Source organism: Trichosurus vulpecula, chromosome 2 (genome assembly GCF_011100635.1).
Source record: "Trichosurus vulpecula isolate mTriVul1 chromosome 2, mTriVul1.pri, whole genome shotgun sequence".
Classification (NCBI taxonomy): Eukaryota; Metazoa; Chordata; class Mammalia; order Diprotodontia; family Phalangeridae; genus Trichosurus; species Trichosurus vulpecula.
The window spans coordinates 15,502,343-15,527,295 of NC_050574.1; the positions used below are offsets into that span (position 1 = coordinate 15,502,343).

Sequence of the window (24,953 nt, forward strand, 5' to 3'; positions counted from 1 at the left end):
AGGAAGCTCAATCAGCAAACCAAGGACACGATCAATTGACCAGCAAGCATTTGTCAAGCGACTGTAAAGTACCGGGCCCAAAGAAGTTTACTGGAGATCAGTAAGCATCAAGAGGACAGTGGTGGGGGTTGGGCTGGGGACCAAGCCAAAACCTCTTTCCATGTTCCAAGATGCCCCTTCCAGGTCACAACACTTCAATTCCTTCCCAAAGCCCAGTTTCCAAGGGAATACAGTGAAAAGGGCACTGGATTCAAATGTGGACTCTGCTTTCTACTTGGGTAGTCACAATTTCTCTGGGGTTCAGTAAATCAAAGGGGGTCACTCACTCCCAGCACTAAATATTCTAATCCCATGATAATGGCCTGGGAGCTCTGAGTGTGTAGATTCAAGCCACCCCCACTCCAAAGGAACCCCTTGCCATTGCTAGGGCCCCTTCCTCAGGTTAGCTAGACTGCCTACCAGCCAGAGGCCTGCTGCTTTCCGGGTGTTTACCACCCATGGGAACCAGGGAGAGAGGAGGTCAGGAGCCCTAGGAGCCCCAAATCTCTGTATTCCTGTTTCCAAGAAGCCCAGCCCACACAGCTCAATCCTGTTTACTGATCATTCTGTAGGATTCTATAGGACTGAGGGCTGTAAGGCATGTTACAGGCCATCTATGTTAACCCTCTCATTTTATAGATGGGGAAACTGAGGCCCAGTGAAAGGGACTTGCAGTTACTCTGAAGACACAAATGGAGGAAACTAACAATTCCCTGTATAAATGCATTTGTTACCTTAAGTATCTGTCCTGGGAACCCAACTCCCCGTATCTGTGGAGACCCGAAGCATAGGGTATTCTGAGATTTCCCAGACTTAACTAGTGGCAGAAGCAATAGAAACCAAAGAGCTATTTTGATAGAATCTATCCAGCTCGAAGGCCACACTCATAGGCCTAGAGCTTGGCACGGAGACTACTCATACGGACCTGTGGATGTGACTCATCGGCCCTACCGGGACTCAAGCTCTAGAAGGAGAAGCTAGGTCTTTTTTTTTCTTTTTTCTTTTCCTGCCTGCCACCGGGTTGGAGCTTTGGAAACGCTCGGGATTGGAGGGGATGCAAAAGCCCCGCCCCCTATTTAGCCCCCCCCTCTCCCCCCCACTCCCGCCCCCAGCAGCCTAGCTCTCCAAAAGGAGCCCCTCTTACGCGAACAGACATCAAACCCCGCATTCACTTCTTGACCTACAGCCCGGAGCGGTCCCCGTGCCAAACCCTGAGTCATCCCCTTTCCCAGGCCCAGCAGCCGTGGGCCCCAGTCTGCTGAATGCGGGCCAGTCCACGTGAGGGATCCAGCTAAAAGTCCACGAGTTCCTTCCATCCCTTCTCCCACATACATCACATACCTTCATCTCTCCTCTTCCCTTCCGTCTTCTCCCGTCTCTCCTCTTTTTTCTCCTCTTTCCCCCCTCCCTATTCTCTATTTCCATCCTCATCCTAAGCCTCCTCTGCCCACATCCCTCAGCTGTCACCTTTTCCATTCCTCTTGGGGGATAGGAGGGAGGAAGGATTCTGTGACAGCTGCTGAGGAATCACTTTGTCCACCATGCACGGGTGGACTTGGGGATCTCCAAACACTTGTCCTTCCCCAAGGTAAAGAATCCCGAGGGAGGCTGAAAGGGAGCTCCTCAGTGTGTAAGCCCCCTCAATCCTGGTGGTGGGAGGTGCAGAGGGGCGGAGCAGAGTTCCAAGGCTCAAGGCTCAGGGGCGCCGCCCCAGCTGTCCCTGAGCAGGTCCATGTGGAATAGGGCAGCTCCCACCACAAGACGGGCAGCAAAGAGGTGGCGACAGGGGAGGTGGCGGGCAGCGTGGATGGAGCAGCTGCAGCGGGTCAGCGCCGCATCCAGGAGAAAGTCCGAGGTCCCGTCCTGCAGGGTGTAGCCGGTCCCAGTCCACCGGAAGCCCCTGAGCCCATGCTGCCGAGCAAAGGTCAGCTCCTCAGCCACCAGGCCGGCCAGCTCCGGTCCACACACAGCCCGGAACCTAGACAGCAGCTCCCAGTCTTCCTCCTCCGAGGAGCTTCGGGGACGCTTCCGGGCCGCCACCCTCTCATCTCTACCCCCAGCCGTCCTCCCTCTTCCCTGAAGCTCTCCCATTGTGGCTCCAGCCTCCTCTCTGTCCCCCAGCTGCATCCTTTGCCCCCCATCCCACAAATGCAGCCCCCTCTCCCCTCTGTCCTCCAGCTGAACACTGCCCTCTCCCCACTCTGTCCCCCTCTCCCCTCCATCCACTAACTGTACATCACTTTCTCCCAGCTGGGTCCTGCTCTCTTCTCTATCCCCCAGCTGTATACCTCTCTCCCACAAATGGAATCCTCTCTCCCCTCTGTCCTCCAACTGTATACCTCTCTCCTCCAGCTGCATCCTCCTCTCCCCTCTGTTCCTCAACTGTATACCTCTCTCCCACAAAGGTAGCCCCCTCTCTCCTCTGTTCCCCAACTGAATACCTCTCTCCCACAAAGGTAGCCCCCTCTCTACTCTGTCCCCCAACTGTATACCTCTCTCCCACAAAGGCAGTCCCCTGTCCCCTCTGTCTCCCATCTGTACACTACCTCCCCCCAGCTGTCTGCCCCTCTCTTCTCTATCTCCTAATCGAACTCTTCTTTCCCATAAATACATCCCTCTCTCTCTCAACTCTCTCCCGCTCTCTCCCAAATGGGTCTCCTTGTCCTCTCTGTCCACAAGCTGTACATCTCTCTCCCCAAAATGCATCCCCCACTCAACTCTGGCTCCCCACTGTGTTCCCCTGTCCCCTGTGTCTCCTAACTGTATGCCTCCCTCTCTCAGCCCCCTATCCCCTAACTGCACACCTCTCTCTCCCAACTGCGTCCCCCTGCTCCCTCTGTCCCCCCACTGCAACCCCCTTCCCCCTCCGTTCTCTAACCCTACCCCAGGTCCTGTCAGAGGGGTCTTGAACAGGCCCTCTTCTCCCACTAGCCCCTCCCCCTCACTGTGCCCCCGCTGCAAGGCCACTAGGTCGCGGATACACTGGGCCACTGTGGGTGAGGGGCTAAGCCCGCGCAGCAAGCGCTGCCGGTGCCCTCGGACCAGGGCACAAGCATCCACATTTCGGGCTGTTTCAAAGGCCCACAAGCGCACCCACATGGCCCTGCGGGGTGCCCAGCTCCGCTCAAAGTAGTCCACGAAGGCAGCAGGACAAGTGGCCCGCAGTTCGGCCAGGGCCTCCATGTAGGCTGCGGCGGAGGCCGCCCCGGCCAGGCGGCAGAGCAGTGGCCACAGCCCGGGGTCCTCCCCGGCCCCGCCCAGCTCCTGGGCCTTGCTGAAGAGCGTCTCCAGCACCTGAACCCGGCAGATCTGGACGCGAGCCCCGGGCAGCAGCTCCCGGACGGCCTCCAGCTGGGTGCCCACCTCGGGCCCCACGGTGACGCAGCGCACACGGCCCTTGATCTCCGGGACGCTCTGCACCAGCGAGGCCAGCGTGAAGCGCAGAAGGTTGGGGGTGGTCTGGCGTGTGAGACAGCAGGCCACCTCCCGCCCACGGCCGCGGTCATCCACACAGAGCACCGTGGACAGATCAAAGGTGCCCTGCAGGCCCGGGAGGCGGTCAAAGAACAGCATGAGGGGGAAGCGGCGCAGCAGAGCCATCATGCTGGACGTGAGGAAGAAGACGGTCTCCACCACGGCTTGATCTTCCACAAAGACCAGCTTCACCTGGGGAGGGCAGGGAGTCAGAACCCGCCAACTGCCTGGGGCGGCCACTGCCCCCAGCCCTAGGCGGAGGCCCTCAGCTGCCTCCTCCTCTCAGCCCCACCCCGCCCACGGAGCCCACACACCGCCGGTCCTGCCCCCCAAATACGCGTGCACCGTGGGCCCGCACATGCATACACGTGTAACCACACAAACACACGCAAGAATCACATCTCATGCTCATCTCAGTCCTGCCCCATCGTGCACAAACTGGCATACACCGTGAGCCTGTACCCATGTGCATATGTACATATTCGTGCCCACATATACACACCTCAGCTCCACCCACTCGTATATGTGCACACACATGAGGGTCATAACCCCGAGGTCTCATCTCAGGCCCCTCCCCACATAAACATGCATAGATAGAAGTGCCCATGCATAGCCATACTCATACATAAGCCTGTATACACGCCTCCACACACAATCCACACCTGTGCCCACACCCAGACACACCCACTTACATGAGTATCTGCCTACACACACACCCCACAACCACATCTGTACTCACACACACTCACACACATTTGTGTGCACACACATATACACTCTCACATAGGTGCCCATGCACACATTTACACACTTGTGTGCCCACACACACCTGTCGGCCCACACACATACACACTCACACATACATGCAAGTGTGCCCACACCTGACCAAGGACCCCAGGAAAGCTAACACAGTTGTGTACCCCCAATTTCTCCCCCCAGCTCAACTCTGCCCAGCACCTCATTTAGAGGATCTAAGCTTGGGGGGGGGCGCAGTTAGAGGAGACTGTGCCCAGATGGAATCTGTCACACTGGCACCAAGGATTCCACTACACACACACACACACACACACACACACACATCAATCCAGGCTGGCATAACCAAGAGATCATCTCTCTCCATCAATACTAAAGCTTCTGGGAACAGAGACCAAAGCTCTCCCCAACTTAGTTATTCCCTTAGGGGAAAAAACGGGGTGTTGAGGTGTCCCAGTCTGTAAAATAAGGACTAGATGTGATCATCTCACAGAAGCTCAGAGTAGGAAGGGATCGTGTGATCCCAGGTCAAGAATCAGAAAGCACATCAGAGAACAACCAGTCCAACCTCCACCCTTTACAAATAGAGACATTGAGGCAGAAAGAGGTGTCCAAGGTCACACAGCACCCTCAAGGGCATGTAGTCCAACTAGTACCTAAACAGACATCGACTGCCACTAGGCCTTTGCTTAAAGACCCCAGTGAGGGAATCTGTAGCACATTCCCATTCTTGGTAAGCTGGTTCCTTACAGCAAACCTAAATCTGTCTCCCCATTTTCCCTCCTCCTGGCTCTGCCCTGTGGAGCCAAAGGGAACAAGGCTTATCCCTGGTCCACATAACAGCCCCCCAGGAAAGCATTCGGCAGAGACTCTTTGACATCAGTATTTAGCAGAGCCCTTCTCACTCACCCACCCCTAACATGATGCCTGAACACTTTAAGACACTCATAGCCTCCCTATAGAAGAGCCTGGCCCTCTCCCCAAGGGCTTGGCCCAGGTCACCCTCAGGGCTCTTTAGCTCAAAATTTCTCAAGACTAGGACACCCAAAGTCTCCCCCAGTCCTAAACCCTCAGATGCAGGGGGCTGCCTGCCTCACCTTTGCTCCTGGCTCGGCCAGTGTGAGGGCAAGGTTTCAGATTCACATCACTATTAGAGAAAGTGCCCCAAGGGAGTAGAAAAGAGCCCAGAGCCAGAGAAGGGAAGGAAAGGAATGGGGCTGGACCCTGCCCTGGGAGCAGGGGTAGATAAAACTCCTGCATGAGAAAACATCCTCTACCAGTGCTGATTGGCACCTTTTCTGACACTTCTGGCCTTCCAAGGCTGTCTATAGACCCAAGTGGTCAAGACATGCCCAGGGAAACACAGCCAAGCAGAGGGGGGCAGAGGCAGGACTGGACCTAGGCCTTCTCTCTAGTCACTCTGCAGCCCCCCCACCCCAATCCTCTTCTTCCTCATGAAGAAAAGCAAACATCCTGGAGGTCACAGGCCTTCCTGCCACAAGACACCCAGGCCCTGCCCCACCCTCCACCAGCTCTCTCTTGATCTATCCCTCCCCTCAGCCCACCCAAAGGATGGACCCAGGCTCCAGCACCAGCAGCCTGCCCCTCTGCTCTTGGGTCCAACCGCCCTCTCTGCCTTCCTGCCCCATGCGAAGTTAGCACCTTGGCCTCAGGGTCAGCCTGGAAGAGCCCCTCCAGGACATGGAGGGCATCGAGGACACCATGGTCCCGGCTCTTGCAGTAGGAGAGGAGGCGGTGGATGTCTGAAGGGGCCACAAACTGCTTGGAGATCTTGTTGGTGGTGCGGACAGGGAGGCAGGCGTTGGCAAGAAGATGGCCTGGGCGGAAATAGTAGGCAAACTCCAAAGGGCAGGCTGGATGTGAATGGGTCAGGTGGCACTCAGTCACCACCAGGCGGTCCCGAAGTGGACTGAGCTTCAGGATGATAAAGGCTGGACAGCCTGGCTGGGGGCTCCTACAAGAAGAGACAGAGAAAAAGGTCACCTGGCTCTCTGCCTTGCAGGGTTTAGAGCTGGAAGGAGTCTTAAAAGGCACACCATTCAATGCCATCCTTTTATAGATGAAGAAAGTAAAGCCCATAGAGGATCAAGAATTGAACCCAGGCCTGCTGACTCCCAATATAGCCTTCTTCCCACTGTGCCAGAGTCCCTCTCTTTTAACCTGAGTTAACCTGCTTTTCTGCCCCCTCCCTATTCCTGACCATCCCAGCCGAACTGCTTCATAGCTCAGTATGTCTGTTTCTGTCCAGACTTCTTGCACCCCCACCATATCCCCCTTTCCCTGATCTCTCTGCAGCAGTCACCTCCTCACACCACCCCCAGCTAGTAAACCTGCCTCTAACACCTGTAGGAATTGTTCTAGTCTCTCAGTCTCTCCCTAATAGCAACACCAACATGCTGCAAGTGGCAAGTCTCTGTCCCGGTCATTCTTCTTTCCCTTGGTGACCTGATCAGTTCCTAGAGGGTTAGAGATCACTTCTATGCAGATGAGTCCAGTGCTACATGTCCAGTCTCCCCAAGCCTTGCAGTCTCACAACCCCCACTGCCTATAGGATGCTTCAAGTAGGATGTTTCAGAGACATCTCAAAAGCAAGTCCAAAACTGAACCTACTGTCTTTTCCCCTAAACCCTTCTATCTTTCACGCTTTCCTATCCCTCCCCAAGGACATGCACTATCTACCATCCTCCCAGGGTCACTAGCTCAGTGACATCCTCACATCAGGTACCAAGTCTTGTCGCTTCTATGTCCCTGGCCTCTCTCACATGTTCCCTTCTCTCCACTCAGACAGCAGCCACCCTATTTCAGGTCCTCCTTGCTTCCTGTCTAGATGACCTCGGCTTCTATCCTCCCTGCTCTCTAAGCCATCCTCCACCCCACTACCAAAGTGATTTTCCAAAAGCATAGGGATGATTACCCCCATTTCACAGAGAAGAAAACTGAGGCCCCAAAGAGAAAAGTGATTTTCCCAGGATCACAGTGCTAGCGAGCAGCAGAGCAGACAGACACCCAGCTCTCCCAACTCCAGTACCCTTTCTCAACTCCTTACCATAAGTCCAAGGTCAGCAGGGTTCAACTTATTCAGACTTCTTTTACAGACAAGGAAACTGACTTAAGGAGGCATATACTACTCCTCCCTCCCAGCTCTGATCAGAGTCCCTGGTGCTCACTGAACAAACTCCTTAGTCCAACATTCAAGGCCTTCCAAAATCTCTAGCCTGCTCTTCCACAGCTCTCCTTCACCTTTGCACTCCAAACAAACCAAAGGCCTCACTACATTCTGAGCAGTTCCTTTGCACTCCCACCTCCCTGCCTTTGCTCACACTGTCTGCTATCCTTGGAATGCCATTCCCTTTTTAAATTTCTACCCAACCTTCAGAACCCAGTTCATCCTCGAAGCCTTCAATGTTCCCCCTCCCCCTCCACGTACACATACCACCCTTGCTTTCCAAACCAAACCAGAAACAATCCTTCCTTCTCTCCAGTCCTGAAGCATTTGTTAGGTCCTTCTTCCTAGGCCTAAATCTCCATGCCCATGGCCTGCCCCTGACTCACTCCACGTGCTGAAATTGTCTTGGGGGCCTCATTTCAACAACAAATGCAATAACAGGGCCCTACCTTTGATTTAGAAGTCACAGAAAGACAAGTGTGACTTCAACCCTGCCCCCAAGAACCTTATGATCTATTTGGGAAAAGAGGCATTCCAATAAGTTGGGGGTGGCAATCATCGTAAAGGAGAGCTCAAAGTGCTGAGGAGGGCCCCAAGAGACTGGGGGGAGGCTTCCTGGCCCTGGCAGCCCTGGAGCTGTCATGGAGGGGGGATGCCTCAACTATCTTGAGCACAGGGGAGGGCCCAGCAATGGGGACAGGAGGAAAAGAGGGAGCAAAATACAGATACAGAGATGTAGAGCTGACAAGGACCCAAGGGGGCACAGAGTTGGCAACTGAGGCACAGATTAAATGACTCCCCCAGGGTCACCTGTCTCTACCTCCATCCCATTTCTCTAGGGAGTCATATTAGATGAGGATGGGCAGGTAAGCTGGAAGGGCCTTGAATGCCAGTGGGGAGGTTAAACTTTATTCAGTGGGCAATGGTAGCCATGGAGGGTTCTGAGTAGAGAGGGGACATGATCCGAGCAAGTGGCATTTGGTTCTCGCTCCAGGCCAAGTGTGAGGCTCTGTACACAGCAGACTCAACAACAGTAGTAGGCCAATGAGTGAGTGAGCTCTGGGCCCTGGCCCGGCTCCCACTGGGAAGCAGGAGCAGGGGCAAGGGCAGAGGCAGGACCACCAGGCCCTAGCCCCCTTGAGCCTCTCACCCCGCAATGCCAGGCCGGCCGGCGGGTGCCCGAACGTCCTTGCAGACAAGCCGCACGTAGCTGTATTTGAGGACATCGATGAGGGCATGGAGCGGGGTATCGAGGGCCCAGCGGCATTTGGCCAGGTGCATGGAACTCTTGACGAAGAAGAGGGCCCGGTGCTGCTGACACCAAGCATCGAAGAACCGGCTGAACTCTGCCCACGAGAAAAACTCCCGATCCTGCAGCTCCAGCTCCTCCTGAGCCCCGGTCTCAGCCCATGCCAGCCTCCGCTCTGGCTCCGGCTCTGGCTCCGGCTCCGGTTCCAATTCCTTCACCAGCTCCAGCTCGAGCTCTGGCTCCAGCCCTCGCTCCTGTCTGGGCTCGTGCCCCCGTTCCAGCTGGAACTCGGGCTCGGGCTGGGGCTCGGGCTCGGACTCTGGCTCCGACTCTGACTCCGGCTCGGGCTCCGGCTCTGGCTCGGGCTCGGACTCGGGCTCGGACTCCGGCTCGGATTCCGACTCCGACTCAGGCTCGGGCTCCGGCTCTAGCTCCTGCTCCTGCTCCGACCCTGGCCCGGGCTCCGCCTCCGGCTCCCGCCCCGGCTCGGGCTCCGCTTCCAGGTCCTCCTCCATCCTACGGTACCTGGGAGTGGGAAGGGGAGACCCAAGGGTCAAGATCAGCAGTGATCCTAAGCCAGTGCTGACCGCCGAGCAGGATGTGGAGGGAAACTATACAGCACCGGAGATTGTAGATATTGAAGCTGGACTTTGTCCATGGAAGACCTAAGCCTTGTCTTCCACTGGGCTCCTTTCCTGAACCTATGCCCACCTCCCACCAAATTGTGAAGCCCTACATCCAACTGTGCCCCTCCCACTCTTCCCCAGATGTGGCATTCCTACACCCAGCTGTCCTCCTCCCTCCCCCCAGATGTGGCGCGCCAGCATCCAGCTGTGCCCCTCCCTCCTACAGATGTGGCGTGTCTGCTTCCAGCTGTGCTCCTCCCTCCCTCCCACAGATGTGGCACTCCACATCCAGCTGTTCCATTTCTCTTCCCCCAGATGTGGAATCCCCCACTGTGCACCACCCCCGCAGCCTCCAGCTGTGACCGCCCCCCCTCCAGATGTGCATCTCTCCCTCCCTCCCTCCCCATCACTCACCCCTCCCGCCCGCTCAGAGCCTGAACGAACGGCTCCTGACGGCTTGGACCCTCCCACAATGCCCCGCGAGGACAAGCGCCTGGCCCGCCCCACTTCCCAGATTGCCTTGCTTCCCTTCCGCTGGGTCAATGCTTGCCCTTCTTCCCATCGTGCTCCGCGAGCGTCGTCCGGGAGCCTCGGCCTAACCCAACCCACCCCCCTGCTTCTCTTCCGAGAGAGCAGAGCCCCTGCCCCTCCCACTCGGCCGGACCACAACTCCCAGCGTGCCCCGCGAGGCTAAGGGGCGGGCACCCGGCCCGTGACGTCACTCTCCCTAGCGTCTCAGCGCGCGAAAGTTGAGGCGCGAACCGGGGCCCGTGGCAGGAGTGGACCCGGAGCCGGAGTCGGGAGCGGGGTCGGAGTCTTGGCAGCGTTACGCGAAGGGAGGTCAGCACGGAGCGGAGCAGGGACGGGGGACGGAGGACACAGACAGACACATACATACACAGACATATACACACATATACACGGTTCTGCGCATGCTCCAGGCCCGCCGGGCCTCGGCAGCCGCTCGGAAATGGGGAGGGGAGCGAGGGCCTCTGCGCATGCGCGAGCCACGTGCGCGGGGTGGGGGTTGTGGCGGGGGAGGAGAGGAGGAGGGGGGAGGGAGGAGGAAAAGTGCTCTGGGTGGGAGCCTGTCAGACGGACTAGACAGCTTCGGACCCCCAAGGCAGATCAGGGCACGTTACGCCCTGCTCCATCAGCTGCTGTGGCTCCCCAAGGCCTTCAGGAACCAGTACACAATGCTGTGTTTCGCGTTCAGAGCCCTTCATTACGCCCCACCCATCATGGCCCCCCTCTTCCATCACACCCCCCTCCCTCCATCCCGGCCCCTGCTCCCTTCATCACACCCCCGCCTCCATCTCGCCCCCCAAATCATGGCCCCCCCCATCACGTTCCCCCTCCTCCATCCCCCCTCATCATGGCCTCCCCACTTCATCCCTGCCCCCCTTTCATCATATCCCTCTCTCCCTTCTCACACCCACTTCCTCTTCGTCCTCCTTATACTGCAAGCTCCTGGAGGGCAGGACTGTCTCTTCTCTTTAAATCTCTAGGGCTTAGCCCCATTCCTGGCACACAGTAGGTGCGTAATAAATGCTTGCTAATGGCTAGGCTAAACTGAGTGATTAGTGCTCTGGGCAGGGGGCAGAACCAGCCTGTGACTCAAGCTCCAGGATGATCAGTGAGTCAGGGGAGGGATTCCTGGCAAAGGGAGAAAGGTCTGAAGGGGTCTGCTGGTGGGGGGCTGTCCCTGGACTGGACCCCTCAGGTGTCATCTGCCCCCACTGGACGGGCTGGAGAGAGGCTGCTAGGAGAGGTGGGTAGGCCAGTGAGGGGGCTCCAAACAGAGGCGCTGACCTGGCCCTGGGGCAGGTGACAGCTTGGGTCTGGGGGGAGAGGAGTGAGGAGTCTGGGGTGCCCCTGAGGGTGGGGACTGAATGTCCAGATGATGCAGAGTGGAGGCCAACACCCAGAGGCCACACGGGTCAGCCCTCTCTGTTTCTGGGCTTCTTCTGGGGGGGGGGTTCTCAGTTTCCAAGGCGGTGGGCCCCCAGAGAGAGCTGAAGGCAGCATGAGCAGCCTCTGCCCCCCCACCCCCAACCCGGCCATCTTCACATGTTTTCATGTTTGGTTACAGGAAGCGCTGCAGAGAGAAGAAAGAAGGGAAGCCCTCAGGAGCCATCATGCAGCGATCGATAAAGTGAGGAGCTCCGGTTCTAGGCCATGCCGCTGCCCCTGTGCCCAGCCCCTTGCCTTGTTCCCTGCCCTAGCCTTTCTCTGGGTCTCCCCACAGGTCATTTTTCCAGCCTAAGAGCGGGGACAAAGTGAAGAAGCAGGAGGAGCCCCCCAAAAGCAGCAAGGAGAGAGAGCCTGCCTCCAAGTGAGTGGGGGGGTCCCAGTGGGCAGGGGCTTCCCCGAGGGCAGCCTTTTGGGCAGATTGGGCATCCCTGGCCCTCTGACCACTCCTGTGGCCTGGCCTCCCCACCTAGGGCTGCCCTGAAGGAGAGGAATGCCAGAGAACCTGAGAGTGAGTCCCCTGTGAAAAGGCCTATGAGGAAAGTGCCCCGAGTCCTGGGGAGTGAAGGCGAGGAGGAAGATGAGGAGGTGGCCCCGGCAACCCCCCAGGAACAGGTAGCTGGCCTTCTCTGGGAGGGGCACTCACCACCTGCCTCCAAAGGCCCCCAGAGAGTGGGCATTCTGACCTCCCCACACCCATTCTCTATCCCCTGCAGGACCCAGCCGTCCCCTCCCCGGCCACTTCTCCAGCCAGCTCCGACCCTTCCCCCTCAGATGCCTCGCCCACCAGCATCTCCCCAGCAGGGATCCCAAAGCGTCGGACAGGTAGGGAGGACAGGCTCATCTCTGCTCCATCTCATGCCTCCCCCAGAGCCTCCAGCAGGTGCATCCAGGGCAGGCCACCCTCCCTCCTCCCTCACTAAAAGATGGCAGCCATATGTCTCTGCAGAAGGAGGGAAGGCCAGGCTGAGCTCTCAGCAGGCTTCTTTCTTTCAGTGCTGAGCTCCATTCCCCCGATGCTACTAAAGGCCACCGGGGGCACCCCAGGACTTGAGTTCAAATCCAGCCTCAGGCACTGACTAGCTTTGGAACCCTGAGCAAGTCACCTGCCTCAGTTTCCTCATCTGTGTAATGAGGAGGTTGGACTTGGTGGCCTGTGAGGCCCTATCCATCTCTGGTCACCCCCCCACACACACACACACACACATCCTTACTTGCTCTCTTTCTAGCTCGGAAGCAGATGCAGAAACGGAAGCTCCAGGAGCTGTCTGAGGACCAGAAGGACAGTAAGCCCAAGAGGCTTAAGAGAGAGGGAGGGGAGAATGCACAAGGAAGAAGCCCAGAGCAGCCTGAGCTGAACCCAGAGACACAGCCAGCCGAAGAGGCCGAGGGGGAGGCCCCAGAGCCACAGGCCGCTGCTTCGGAGGCAAGGCCGGGCCCAGAGCCAAAGGTGTCCCCTCGGGCACCCAAAGCCTTCAGTAGCTTCTTTAGTGAGTGTCTTGCCTCTGGTCTGCGGAGACCTATCCAGAGCCTGGGCCTTCTCCCACCTGGGCCAGCTTCTATTCCATACCGGGACTTGGGGGCAGTGTAAAGGGAAAGCAGCCTCTCCCCAGCCACACATTTGTTCCACAGCCCCCCGAAAGCCAGCAGCAGCAAAGCAGGCCCCAAAGGAGGTGGAGACGGGGACGGAGGCAGAGACGGGGAAGGAGGCAGAGACGGGGAAGGCTGCGGAAGAGACATCCAGGGCGTAAGTTAGCTGGCTGGCCTGGGGGGAGGAGCCCCTGGGAAAGGGGCAGGAGGACTGGCTCCCCAGCCCCCACCTCTCTCTGCCACAGGCCCCCAGACCCAGCCAACTACAACCCTTCAAAGAGCAGCTATCACCCCGTGGACGATGCCTGCTGGAGACCAGGGCAGAGGTGAAGGTTTGGGGAGGGCTTGTTGGTATGGGTGGTTTGCTCAGTGTCTCTCCATTAGACTGAGAGCCTGGCACAAGAGAGCATGTTAACTGGCTGGCTGAGTCCTCATACAGCAGGTGGGGGGGGTCTTGCTCCTCTTCTGCCCCAGGGGCTGCCCTGCACCTCAAGAAAGTGCCCTGGACAGGTCCCCTCCCCCCACTGACCCTTGCTTCCCACAGGGTCCCCTACCTCGCTGTTGCTCGGACCTTTGAGAAAATTGAGGAAGTCTCTGCTCGGTAAAATCCAGCCCTTCCCCTCTGGCCCCTCTTCGGTACCTCATCTTGCTCAGGGCCAGGGAGTACCCCGTGCCCTTTTGGCTCCTTCCACCTCAGCTTAAGTTACTGGCCACTGTCTACCTTCCTCAGAGCCCTGATTCCACTGTCCAATGCATTCCTGCCCACCGCCTCCGCATCCCCCCACACTCGCATGTGTCACCTTCCTACAGGCCCATCCTCTAGACATCAGTCTTTATACTAAGTGACCTCAGCCTGCCCTGCCTTGGCCTCCTCCCTGTCCCCCCAGCCCTTCCCCTGGCCTGACGGTCCTCACTATCCTGCTTTTCCTCCTCTCGAAGGCTCCGGATGATAGAAACTCTGAGCAACCTCCTCCGTTCAGTGGCCGTCCTGTCCCCCGAAGACCTGCTCCCTGTCCTCTACCTGAGTCTGAACCAGCTGGGGCCCCCCCAGCAAGGCCTAGAGCTCGGCGTGGGGGATGGCGTGCTCCTCAAGGCAGTGGCCCAAGCCACGGGTGAGTGAGGGCGGGGAGACCCAATGCCAGAGCTGGGCAGGGGGAGGGCAGACTGACAGCCCGCCCAGGTGGCGCTGCCCTGGCCATCCACGCCCTCGTCTCCTTCCACCACCAGGGCGGCAGATGGAAGCCATACGGGCCGAGTTGGCAGAAAGGGGAGATGTGGGGCTGGTGGTGGAGGCCAGCCGCAGCACCCAGCGTACCATGCTGCCTCTGCCCACCCTGACGGCAGCCGGGGTACTGAGCAAGCTTCGAGATATCTCCCGCCTCACAGGCAATGCTGTGAGTGTCCCCACCCACACCTGCCCTGCTTCCTGCCAGTCATCTGGCCTCTCCTGGGGGTGGGGGCAAAGGGCAAGGCTTGCCCTCCTGGGCCCTGTTGTGGGGGTGTCTCTTATTCATGGGGGCCTTGCCCCACCCCGGGCCCTGCCATAGGGGTGTCTCTTTGGGGGGGATGGGGCAGAGGCTGGGGCATCCCCCTTTGAAATCTAGGCAGTCCAGTAAGGATCTGGAGAGCAGGGTGGCCTCCCACCCCAGGCCAGAGGGTGAACTCGGGTGCCCGTCTTCTTCCTGCCCCACCCCCACAGTCCACATCAAAGAAGATCGACATCATCAAAAGCCTGTTCGTCGCCTGTCGCCACTCGGAGTCCCGCTTCATAGCCAGGTGGGGCAACAGCAGCCCACTGGGGGCAGGGTGGGAGGAAAGGCAGCAAGGCCAGGGAGCATGAAGTTTGGGGACCTGGACAGGGCCCTCCCTCGTTTCTGGGTCAGAGGCGCCAAATGGGAACATCAGGGCAGGGACTCACTCTCCCTTCTCCTCCCCCTGCAGGGCCCTGAGGGGGCGGCTACGCCTAGGCCTCGCCGAACAGTCGGTCCTGGCTGCACTCTCCCAGGCCGTGACCCTCACACCCCCCGGCCAAGGTAAGGGTGCCCCTCATCCCCCTGCTGCTGCCGATCTTTCCCATTCAGACCACCTCCCAGCTGTCCCTTGGATAAGTGTTTCCTGTCAAAACATCTCATGCCCACGCCCACCTGCATGGGGCCTTGGGGAGAGAGGATCTCAAAGCTCTGGGTGGGTCTTTCCCCAGAGTTCCCCCCAGCTGTGGTGGATGCTGGGACAGGCAAGTCAGCGGAAGCCAGGAAGACTTGGCTGGAGGAGAAAGGCATGGTCCTGAAGCAGACCTTCTGGTAAGAGGCAAGCAGATCTGAGCATGGGCAGGGCATGGGACAGTGTGGGGCACGGCCAGGAAGGCCATTGACACACCCGGCTTAGCCATGTTCTTGTCCATCCCCCAGCGAGGTGCCTGACCTGGACCTTATTGTCCCTGCCCTGCTCCAGCATGGGCTGGACCAGCTGCCCCAACACTGCCAGCTGACCCCAGGTGAGCCTCCAGCCGCCTCCTGCCCTCAAGCTTGGGCACAGCACTGGCTGGGCCCCGCAGGGCCCTTGTAGCCCCCAGGCCCACCTACCACGCCTCAGTCCCTGACAGCTGCACCAGCCGCCTTGGCCCTGCACTCACCCTCTTGCTCTGGCTTTGCCACCCAGGGGTACCCCTGAAGCCCATGCTGGCCCACCCTACCCGTGGCATCGGGGAGGTGCTGAAGCGCTTTGAAGAGTCAGCCTTCACATGTGAATACAAGTATGACGGGCAGAGGGCACAGGTATGGACCTGGCGGGCCTCTTGTATGAATGCAAGTATGATGGGCCCAGGTCTGGGGAAGAGAGGAGCCTTCACACATGTGACTCTAAGTATGACCAGCAGAGGGCCCGGTCGGGGGGTGGGGGGGTGGCAGGGTCTTCTTGCCATGACCTGTCTCTCCTACCCTAGATATCTGCAAGGCTTGGAGCAGGAGTGAGAGCTGGCTCCTCCCAGTCCAGAAGCTGGCTCTGTGGCCATCCCTACACCCGGGGGAATGTTGTGAGATTGTCCCAGGAAAGTCTCACTCCTAGTCCCTCCAGCCTCCCCCTCTGCCCCTACAGATCCACGTCCTGGCAAATGGGGACGTGAAGATATTTAGCCGGAACCAAGAGGACAACACAGGCCGATACCCGGACATCATCAGCCGCATCCCGAAGGTGGGGGCAGGTGGGCAGGTGGTGGATGGAGGGATAGGCAGTGTGGCTCAGCGGTCACGACTCAGGCTATGCGCTTCCCACGCTGAGCCCAAGAATGCTGTGCACGTGCTTCTTTGCTTAACCTTGACACTTTGCCCCTTGCTCAGATGAAGCATCCCTCTGTCGTCTCCTGCATCCTGGACTCAGAGGCTGTGGCCTGGGACAAGGCAAAGAAGCAAATCCAGCCCTTCCAGGTGCTCAGCACCCGCAAACGCAAGGTGTGCCCTGCCCTCTCCCTGTGCCCATGCCCCGCCATCTCTCCTGTGCCCATGCCCCACCCTCTCTGTCCCCTGTGCCCATGCCCTGCCCCCTCTCACCTGGGGCTCTCTGTGCCATCTGCTTCGCCCAGGAGGTGGAGGAGTCCGAGATCCAAGTCCAGGTGTGCCTGTATGCCTTTGACCTTCTCTACCTCAATGGGCAGGTGAGTGAGGCCCCTGGTGTGCCACGCCCTCTGTCCCCACAGGGCTCTTGGTCCTCAGGCCTCTCCCTTCTCCCCACAGTCCCTGATCCGGGAGCCGCTGTCCCGGAGAAGGCAGCTGCTCCGAGAGAACTTCATCGAGACAGAGGGCGAATTCGTTTTTGCCACATCTCTGGACACAGAGGACACTGAGCAGATAGCCGAATTCCTGGAGCAGTCCGTGAAAGGTAGTGGGAAAGCCCCTCCCCCGGGATGGCCAGGCTCGAGCCTCCCTCCCAAGGAGCATGGGCTGTGCCCAGCAGCTCATGGGCATCTCTGTCTTCTGACCCAGATTCCTGTGAGGGCCTGATGGTGAAGACCCTGGACACCAATGCCACATATGAGATTGCCAAGAGATCTCGCAACTGGCTCAAGGTGACCGTGCCCACCTCCTCCTTTCCCACAGTCCCCATCCTGTCTTTCCTTGGCCCCCACAACTCAGCTGGTCTGCAGCGCTGTTCCCCCTACCATCCCCAGGCTCCATGGAGGGGAGGCCGTCCTCATGACCCAGCCTCCATCCTTCCCCACCATCTTGTCCTGCCTATATTTCTCTCACCTGGTCTGGTCTAAAGCCCCTGCCCTCTCCAGGGTCCTTCCCCTGAGTTGTTCTCCCCCATAACCAGCTGAAGAAGGACTATCTGGAAGGCATTGGAGATACTCTGGACTTGGTGGTGATTGGGGCCTATTTGGGCCGGGGAAAACGGGCCGGACGATATGGGGGCTTCCTCCTGGCTGCTTTTGATGAGGACAGTGAAGAGTTCCAGGCCATCTGCAAGGTGGGGAAGCTACCTGATGAATCAGGAGGGAGGCAGGGTCACCTGGGGGGTTTGGGGGAGCAGGTAGGAAGTGATGCTGGCTGGGCCCAGCCAGGAGGCATACAAGGCCCTGCTCCCTCTCTTTGCCTGCCAAGGGCCCATGCTCGTGGGTGGGAGATAGAAGGCAGCCTGCAGAGGTACCCCTGACCAGATTTCCTTCTGCCTCCTCCCTCTCCCCAGCTGGGCACAGGCTTCAGTGATGAAGAATTAGAGGAGCATTACCAGAGCCTCCAGGTGAGAACTGAAGAAGCAGCGGGAGCCCTGCTGCTACCGCTGCTGCCCCACCTTGCCCCTGCCCCCTACTGTTGCTGCCCTCCCCTTCCCCTCCCCTGCCTTGCCTGTGCCCCTGCTCTGCCCATGCCCCCTGCTACTGCTCCCCTGCCCTCTGCTGCAGCCCTTTTCCCTCCCCAGGCTCGCCTCCTGAGTTTGATCCCAAGCCTCTGACCATTTCTCACCCCAGGCCCTGCTGGTCCCCTCCTGGACTTGTCCCTTCTGATGGCTCTGCCACTGGCAGCTCCCTTTCCCCTCCCCTCCCTGATCCTCTGTCCCTGTCCCCTACCCAGGCCCTCGTGATTCCTGCTCCTCGTTCCTATGTCCGGGCCGAAGGGGCTGTACCCCCTGACCACTGGCTAGAACCAAGCACTGTATGGGAGGTTAAATGTGCTGATCTCTCCATCTCCCCGATTTATCCAGCAGCCCGAGGGTTGGTGAGTACAAAGCAGGGCTTTGTCTTGGGAGAAAAGGGCAAGCATTACAGCAAACATGCCCCACTCTGGGAGAGTGCAGACCTACTGGCTGGGAACGCCACCCTCGGTGCTCGAGGCCCAGAGGGAGGTGATGAGAATCAGGCCTTCCCTGCTGGGTCAGGCCTCTGTGGAGTTTGGGGGCCCCAGGCTAGGAGGCCTCTAGGTTGTGAGTCAGGACCTGAACATGTGAGGCCTCAGCTGCAGCAAATAGGGCCTGGAGAAGCGAAGAGATGGATGAATCCCATCTGGCTTGGTTCCTGAGTCACAGCCCAGGAATCCATTGGGAGAATGGAAATTCTCTGAGGGTAGGAATTTGGGCAGCTAGGTGGCAGAGTGGACAGAGAGCTGGGCCTGAAGTCAGGAAGCCCCAAGTTCAGATGTGGCCTCAGATACTGGCCATGTGATCCCGGATAGGTCTGCTTCGGTATTCTCCAATATAAGGTGGAGGTCATAGTAGCACCTCCTTCCCAGGGTTGTGAGGATAAGGTATGTGTAAGGTGCTTATTATCAGCACAGTGCCTGGTACATAGTAGGTGCTTCAACACACTTGTTGGCTAGGCAGGGAAGCAAGGTTACTGAAGAGAAAGGCTTCATTCACTCTACTGGGCAGGAACATGGCCATTAATTGATGCCTGTGCCTCTTGCCCACCCAGATGGAGAATGACAAGGGCATCTCCCTGCGTTTCCCCCGATTTGTCCGAGTTCGAGAAGACAAGAAACCAGAAGAGGCAACCTCCAGTGCCGAGGTATTTGAGGAGAAAGGCTGGCAGGGAGGGGTGAGGCCAAGGCCTGTCATGCTAGGGCTTCATGACATCACTTGCATCCTCCCCTCAACAGGTGGCCTATTTGTATAAGAAGCAGCAACAGATTCAGAACCAGCAGGACTCCCAGTCCTCTGACTTGGAACCTGAAGATTTCTATTAGCTCACCCAGTCCTTCCTGGGGGAGCACAGCAAGGGCACTCCTAATTACTCAATAAAATTTTGGGGCTATAGTGACTGCTTAATTGACTACTTTGTGGGGGGTGGGGGGCCACAGCAGAGTCTGCCTCAGCTAGCACCTTGACCAGGGTGCAGGAGGTAGGTGCCTACTTGGGATCCAGCAGCCCATGCTCTTCTCTAGCCCCCCCAAGAGACAGACAAACAGAGCCCAGGACAGTTTGTTCCTTTATTCATTACAAAGCCCCCAGGCCCAGGTGTGGCTCCTCCCCTTTCCCCTCCCCTCCCAGGCAATGCCCACCACCACCACCCTTTGCCCAACCAACCCCATTCCCTGCCCCTTTGGCCTAATCTTCAAATGAGACCTGAGAGCTGTTTAGAGCCTGAGACTTAGAGGGGAACCCCCCCCCCCCACCTTCACTTCTTTCCTCAGGTCAGCACCCAACCATTGACCAAGGCATGTTTACAGAAAGGCAGAGCTTCCCTGGGAGGGGGGGTGCTGCTCCTATTCACTTGCTAGGCCCAGCCTTTGCCCTGCCCACAAGGGAGGAAGTGTGGCCGGGGCTGGGAGAGCAGCCAGGTTGGCCCCTATGTGCTAAGTGCTCCTCAGCCTCTGGCTTCGAGCTTTGTACACCTCGATGAGCAGGTCCTTCACGTACTGGATCTCTCGCTCCACAGACTCTGCCCGCTCCCGCAGCTCCCGGTTGCGGGCTTCCAGGCCCTGGCACTCGCCCTCCAGGGCCTCCCCCTCAGCCCGTTTCCTCTGGCGGTACCTCAGCGCAGCTGACTTGTTCTGGTCACGTTTTTTCTGTTTGCGATCTCCCCGAGAGGGGGGCACAGGGTAAGGGGCTGGCCGGGGGGCCGAAGGGGTGGGCAGGGAGGCTCGGAAGACCTCCCCACCTTCCCCCTCGCCCCGTCCAGGCTCCCCACTGCAGTAGAAGGTCAGCAGATCAAGGGTATCCAGAGGGGCCTGGGGGAGGTCAAAAGGGGGCAGAGGAAGGGGCACAGGGACAGGGGAGGGGGGTGGGAGCGGGGCATCCAGGAAGAAGTCCTCCATCTGCTCCAGCTCCTTCTTCAGCAGGGAGGCCATGGCCTCGAGGTCTGGAGGGGATGGAGATGGTGGCGGGAGGGCACCGGGGGGCACTGGGGGCTCCAGGGGGAGCAGGGCAGTAAAGTCCACCCGCTCTGTCATCCAGTCTGAGAAGCCATCACCTAAGCAGTAGGGGCAGTGATCAGGCCGGGAAGCTCCCCATTCCCTCCCATCTCCCCTGTTCCCCCCCCTCCTCCCCTCTGCCTTACCTGCCAGGGGCTCGCTCCCCCCGGGAAGCCCCCCCTCCAGGGCGCCCCCCAGGGCCTCATAGGGACCCAGAGGGGCAGGGGCCAGGGGGAGCTTCCCGTAGTCCACCCGCCAGCCCAGCCCGCTAGCTGGGAGCAGGGTCCTGTCCAGCTCCAGCCCTAGAGCCGCCAAGAGAGACATGGCGGCCAGGACTGCACAGGCCGGGGCTTCGAAGGCCAGGCGAGCACGTGGAGGCCGAGGCAAGACCCAGATGGAGAAGGAGGCTCCTGGGAGGATGAAAGCTGCTCAGCGGGAGGGTGGCAGAGGCGGAGGACCTGAGAGAGGGAGGATGTGGGGGGGCGGGGGGCGCGGGGTTAGAAACCAGCCCATTGGCTGGGGTGAGAGCGAGCTACGCCCAGAGGTGTAAAGAAGGCGGGGCTAAAGACCAGCACCCACCCTTCTTCCAGCCCATTGGCCTAAGAGGCCGGCCCCAGGCAGGACCTTCATTCTAGGTCCCGCCCCCTCCCAGGGGAATTCCTTTTCTGGCCCCACCCATCGTTCTCCAGAGACAATCCCTTTCTTTTGGCAGCCTGGTCCCTAGCGGAAGCCCCTCTTTGCCAAGTGCGTGTCCTTTCTACCCCTAAACCTTCCCCAGAGTCTGGCGTCTTCCTTCCCAGAGTTCCCAAACACTTCACCCTCTCCTCAAAGTCTTCCTTTAAGCCCCGCCCCGAATGCCTCTGAGCTCCGCCCCTCCCTGCCCACTGTTTCTGAGACCCGCCCCCTCTGAAAGACTATCCTCTAAGGTCCCGCCTCCTCCACAAAAGAGCTCCACCCACCCCCCTCCTTTCCTTCTGCCCGGCCCCATTTGAAGGGTCTAGTCTATGAAGCTCCGCCCCCTACATGAAAAGGTTCTGTAATGTCCTGCCCCCTCCAAAAAAAATCCGAAAAGCCCCGCCCCTCCCTGACCTCAGTTGCTTTGAGCTCCGCCCCTTCCAAAGACTCTTCCATAAAACCTGGACTCCTCCAGAAAAGGGCTCTATAAAGCTCCGCCCTCCGTTCCTTTGGGTCCCGCCCCTCAAGAAATCCACAGCCTTCAACCAAATCCCTCCCCCTCTTTGACAGGTGCGCTGAACAGAGGCACGGCAATCGAGTACTGCGCATGCGCCCATGCAGAGCGCACCCCTGTAGTTTCACTCCATCCCCCTCCCGGAGTCTAGGAGACGCAGAAAACTCAGTGCGCAGGCGCGGGCAGGAAGGCGCGCTCCGGTACTCACTCCATGGCTGCAACGAAGGGCGCAGAGGCGGCGAAGGCCCCGGCGGAGGAGGTGGAGGCGGCAGAAGAAGAGGAAGTCGAGCGGCCGAGCGCGGCGGGCGCCGAGGCGCAGCAGGGGTAGCGGGACGGAGCTACAGGGCCATGGCCCGGGGCGGATGAACGGACGATCAGCGTGCAAATTACTATGGCAGGTGGAGAGAAGGGAAATGAGGCGTTCCCGCGAGCTGGCGCAGATATAAGGCGGAGCGCAGCTCGACAGATCCCTCCGCGCCCCGCCCTCAGGCCCCGCCCCTACGCCACCAGGCTCCGCCCTCCCGCCAGCACCGGGCTCCCAAGCCTCCACTGCCACTGGCTGGGCCTCGGCTTCTTCTTCTGTAAAGTAAGAGACTTGTGCAAAAGATCCGGGCAGGCTCCTGCCCTCTGTCCCCCAACGTGGCCCCCTCCCGGGGTGCCCTGCCTTCCCCTCGTGGCTGTCCCGTGACGCCCATGTCAATGCCATCCCTGCGGGGGCTCGCGTGGCCCTGGGGAACACTGCCCTGTGGTCACCCGGCCCCCGCCCCTCCGCATGCAAGCGCCGCATGAGGGGCATTAGGGATGGCTGCGGGGGTGCCGTGTGGACCAGGATGGCCACACGTGTCAGGAGGCTTTCTGCACGTGGGCAGCGCCGCCTCTGCCTGCGAAGCTACTGAGCCCCACGAATGGGGGCCGGAGGCAGAGCAAGCCAACCAAGAAGCCACTGCCTCGGTCTGACGAACGCCCTGGGTGCCGCGCCCCTGGACGCTGCGCCGGGACAGCAGCCTGGCCTCTGTGTCCCTCCTTCCGCTCCCCTCCTGCCCCAATGGGAGGACCGGACAGACGGACAGCGTGCACAGAGCATCTGTAACCTGAAGAGCTCTGCAGATGCTGGCTGCCGGTACCAGAGGACCTGCCTTCGCAGACTACCTCTCTCGCTTACTAGCCTCAGTTTCCTCGTCTGCAAAATGAGGAGCTTGAAGGAGAGGTGCCGTCGCTCTCAACACAGATTCCAGTGGAAGGAGTAAAGCCCCCTCCCCACCCCAAAGGCTGCCCTGACTCTGGCTTGAGTCCTGGTTTCCTGGTGTGATGGATGGTCCTCTGGCCCCTGCTCCGCTCATCCCTCCCCTCAAGGTCTTTTCTAGATCTAGAGCTGGAAAGGACCTCTGAGGCCAAGTCAGCCCCTCATTTTACAGAGAAGGAAAATGAAGCCCAGGAGTCTTGAGACTTGCCCAAGGTCACACGGGCAGTGAGCCTCGAGGTGGGACCCAAACCCAAGTCCTCTGCCTCCAGAGCCTTATACTATTCCACCAGACCGCAGGCTGCCTGCTTGCCTCCCTGTCCTGTGCTTATCGGACCCTCCCAATGGGCCCCAGTCATGCCTGGCAGGTGCCAGTCCCCCCTCCCAACCCTCCAGACCTAGCACATCCCAGTTTAGACCCTGGAGGCCCAGCCACACCACGTCCTCCAGGGACTCGGGCATGTGCCACCTGCCCGCCGCCAGAAACCCAACACCCCTCCCCCTCCCTTCCCCAGTACTGCGGGCAGAACGGGGGGAGGCGAACCTGGGTGGGGTTGAGGGGGACTTTTTGTTGGGGCGGAGGAGCCAGGCACAGGGAGTGAAGTGTCAGAGCATTGCAGCCGGGTTGCATCAGCCCTGGCTCCGATGTGGGGAGGGGAGCGGGGGGATTCTCTAGGGGCACCAGTTCACCTGGCAACAACTCCTGATTGGCCGGATCCTGTGGCAGGCAGAGGGGCCCCCTAAGGAGAATACCTGAGCACAAAGAGGGGGAGGAGCCCCCAGGCTCCTGTTGTTCCCCCACAAGCCCTGGTCAATTCAGGAGCCCAACAGACACCCTCAGTCCACACTCACTCAGGACCCAGACGTCCTACTTCTCCAAACCCCTTCCCCACTCCACTCAGAAGCCCCAGCGAGTTAACCCTAAATCCATCTAGATATATGTCATTAGGTCCCAGGACTTCAGGACCCCAGGCTGGACAAGCTGGTCCCTGCAGACGTGGGGGAGGGGGAGGGGAGTACTAGAGATGAGATTGAGGCCAAGGTTAAGGTCACTAGGGGAAAGGGAAGTGCGTGGGCTGGGAGAGCCAAGCACACTCTAGCCCCATGGCCTCCCTGCCCTGTCCACTTCTAACCCCCTTGGCTCAAACTTGAGAGGTGGGGGTCTTCTGTCCCTCAGCCTGCCAGCTTCCCAGCTAACTCCCTGCAACCCCTCTGTCTGCTGGGCTGGGGTCCAGTCCATGTGCTGCCCTCTGACCCTGAGGTGCCTGTCACTCAATTCCCTCTGGCCAGACCCCAGACCAGAATGGTGGTTTCAAAGAAGGAAGGGTCCTTCTGCATTTTGCACGTATACGGGGTGTCCACCCCTTTCAGACTGGCGATTTTTGCTGCCTGAGAGGGGCAAAGGCACAAATAAATATAAGTCTTGCATATGTCTGCTCCTTCCGAGGAAGCTTTGAAGGGACACAGCCCCTGACAAACAGACTGTGGGAAACAAGCGACAGCTAGGATCTGAACCCAGTCCCGCTGACTCCATATCCAGCCAGAGCTCTGCCCCACACCTGTCTGGAATTGGCTCAGTGCCCCTGCCTGGCCTCCATTTCCCTGAGGATCTTCCCAAAGCAGCCCCTGGTCCCAGCCACATTTGACCAAACATCCCCTCCGCAGTGTGGGCCAACCAGCCTCCATAGAAGACCCTCCCTCTTGAGAATCCACCACTTCCTTGGGCAGCCCTGACACAAAGCCCAAAGTAGCCTCTTCCCCCCAGTTCTCTAAGCCAAGCAAGCAAGGTTCCCTGCCTTCCACCTTACAGGCCCTCAGGAACTTGGAGACAGCTCCTCCAGTCCCCTGCCCCCTACCCCCTCCAACCTCAAGCCTTTCTCCTTCCAGGCTAAATGTTCCCATTTGGGCCAGAAGTCTTCACAAGCTGGACCTGTCTGGGGCCTCTGTTCCCCTCTGGATTAGAACATTCACTTTGCTCCCTGCCCTTCCTGAGCCTCCTTACAGCTCCCCCAGCAGCCCAAGGGTCCTAGATCTGGCATCAGACACAGGGTCATCAAGAGATGGCTGCAGGGGGGAGATGAGGCTGGGAAGCAGGTCAAAGACCAGCTCACTCTAAGTGGGTCTGCCCACTAAGGAGGTTGGGAGTTGAGGGTTCTGGACATCCGGATCACAAAGGACATGAAGAAAGGGATCCTTGAGAAAAGGAGTGCCATGGCCCAGCTTCTAGCCAAGTGGTTTGTACACCCCAGACACCATCACGGGTTACTGTGCCCTGGAACCTTCAAAGCAATCCAGGCA

At 59.1% G+C, this 24,953-nt stretch overlaps 3 protein-coding genes across 5 annotated transcripts; 1 reads left to right on the forward strand and 2 right to left on the reverse strand.

Moving 5' to 3' along the window:
• Positions 1–1,728: 1,728 nt before the first annotated feature.
• Positions 1,729–9,769, reverse strand: LOC118836276 (uncharacterized protein ZSWIM9-like). The gene is made up of 5 exons (XM_036743608.1): positions 9,743–9,769; positions 8,604–9,227; positions 5,929–6,241; positions 2,918–3,705; positions 1,729–2,167 (listed from the first exon to the last, which is right to left on the reverse strand). The coding sequence occupies exons 2-5, from the start codon at positions 9,215–9,217 to the stop codon at positions 1,729–1,731; spliced, it is 2,154 nt and encodes a 717-aa protein (XP_036599503.1). The 5' UTR covers positions 9,218–9,227; positions 9,743–9,769.
• Positions 9,770–10,054: 285 nt separating this feature from the next.
• On the forward strand, positions 10,055–19,129 carry LIG1 (DNA ligase 1). Of its 2 annotated transcripts, none has more exons than XM_036747582.1 (26): positions 10,055–10,168; positions 11,421–11,483; positions 11,577–11,663; positions 11,773–11,914; positions 12,016–12,124; positions 12,529–12,789; positions 12,932–13,046; positions 13,135–13,215; positions 13,434–13,490; positions 13,829–14,001; positions 14,117–14,283; positions 14,589–14,665; positions 14,831–14,922; positions 15,090–15,189; positions 15,298–15,383; positions 15,548–15,663; positions 15,983–16,078; positions 16,225–16,335; positions 16,467–16,538; positions 16,618–16,762; positions 16,867–16,949; positions 17,198–17,350; positions 17,570–17,623; positions 17,953–18,096; positions 18,789–18,881; positions 18,973–19,129. In XM_036747582.1, exons 2-26 carry the CDS (start codon positions 11,467–11,469, stop codon positions 19,057–19,059), a joined length of 2,718 nt encoding a protein of 905 aa, XP_036603477.1. In that variant the 5' UTR covers positions 10,055–10,168; positions 11,421–11,466; the 3' UTR covers positions 19,060–19,129. The 2 variants fall into 2 exon arrangements, with proteins under 2 accessions (XP_036603477.1, XP_036603478.1); XM_036747583.1 differs by lacking the exon at positions 10,055–10,168 and adding an exon at positions 10,722–10,865 and having other exon boundaries at positions 18,973–19,127.
• A 154-nt stretch (positions 19,130–19,283) lies between these two features.
• ATF5 (activating transcription factor 5) lies at positions 19,284–21,864 on the reverse strand. 2 transcript variants are annotated; one of them, XM_036742802.1, is made up of 3 exons: positions 21,624–21,864; positions 20,373–20,684; positions 19,284–20,285 (listed from the first exon to the last, which is right to left on the reverse strand). In XM_036742802.1, the coding sequence occupies exons 2-3, from the start codon at positions 20,548–20,550 to the stop codon at positions 19,669–19,671; spliced, it is 795 nt and encodes a 264-aa protein (XP_036598697.1). In that variant the 5' UTR covers positions 20,551–20,684; positions 21,624–21,864; the 3' UTR covers positions 19,284–19,668. The 2 variants fall into 2 exon arrangements, with proteins under 2 accessions (XP_036598697.1, XP_036598698.1); XM_036742803.1 differs by having other exon boundaries at positions 20,373–20,636; positions 21,624–21,838.
• Positions 21,865–24,953: the final 3,089 nt, after the last annotated feature.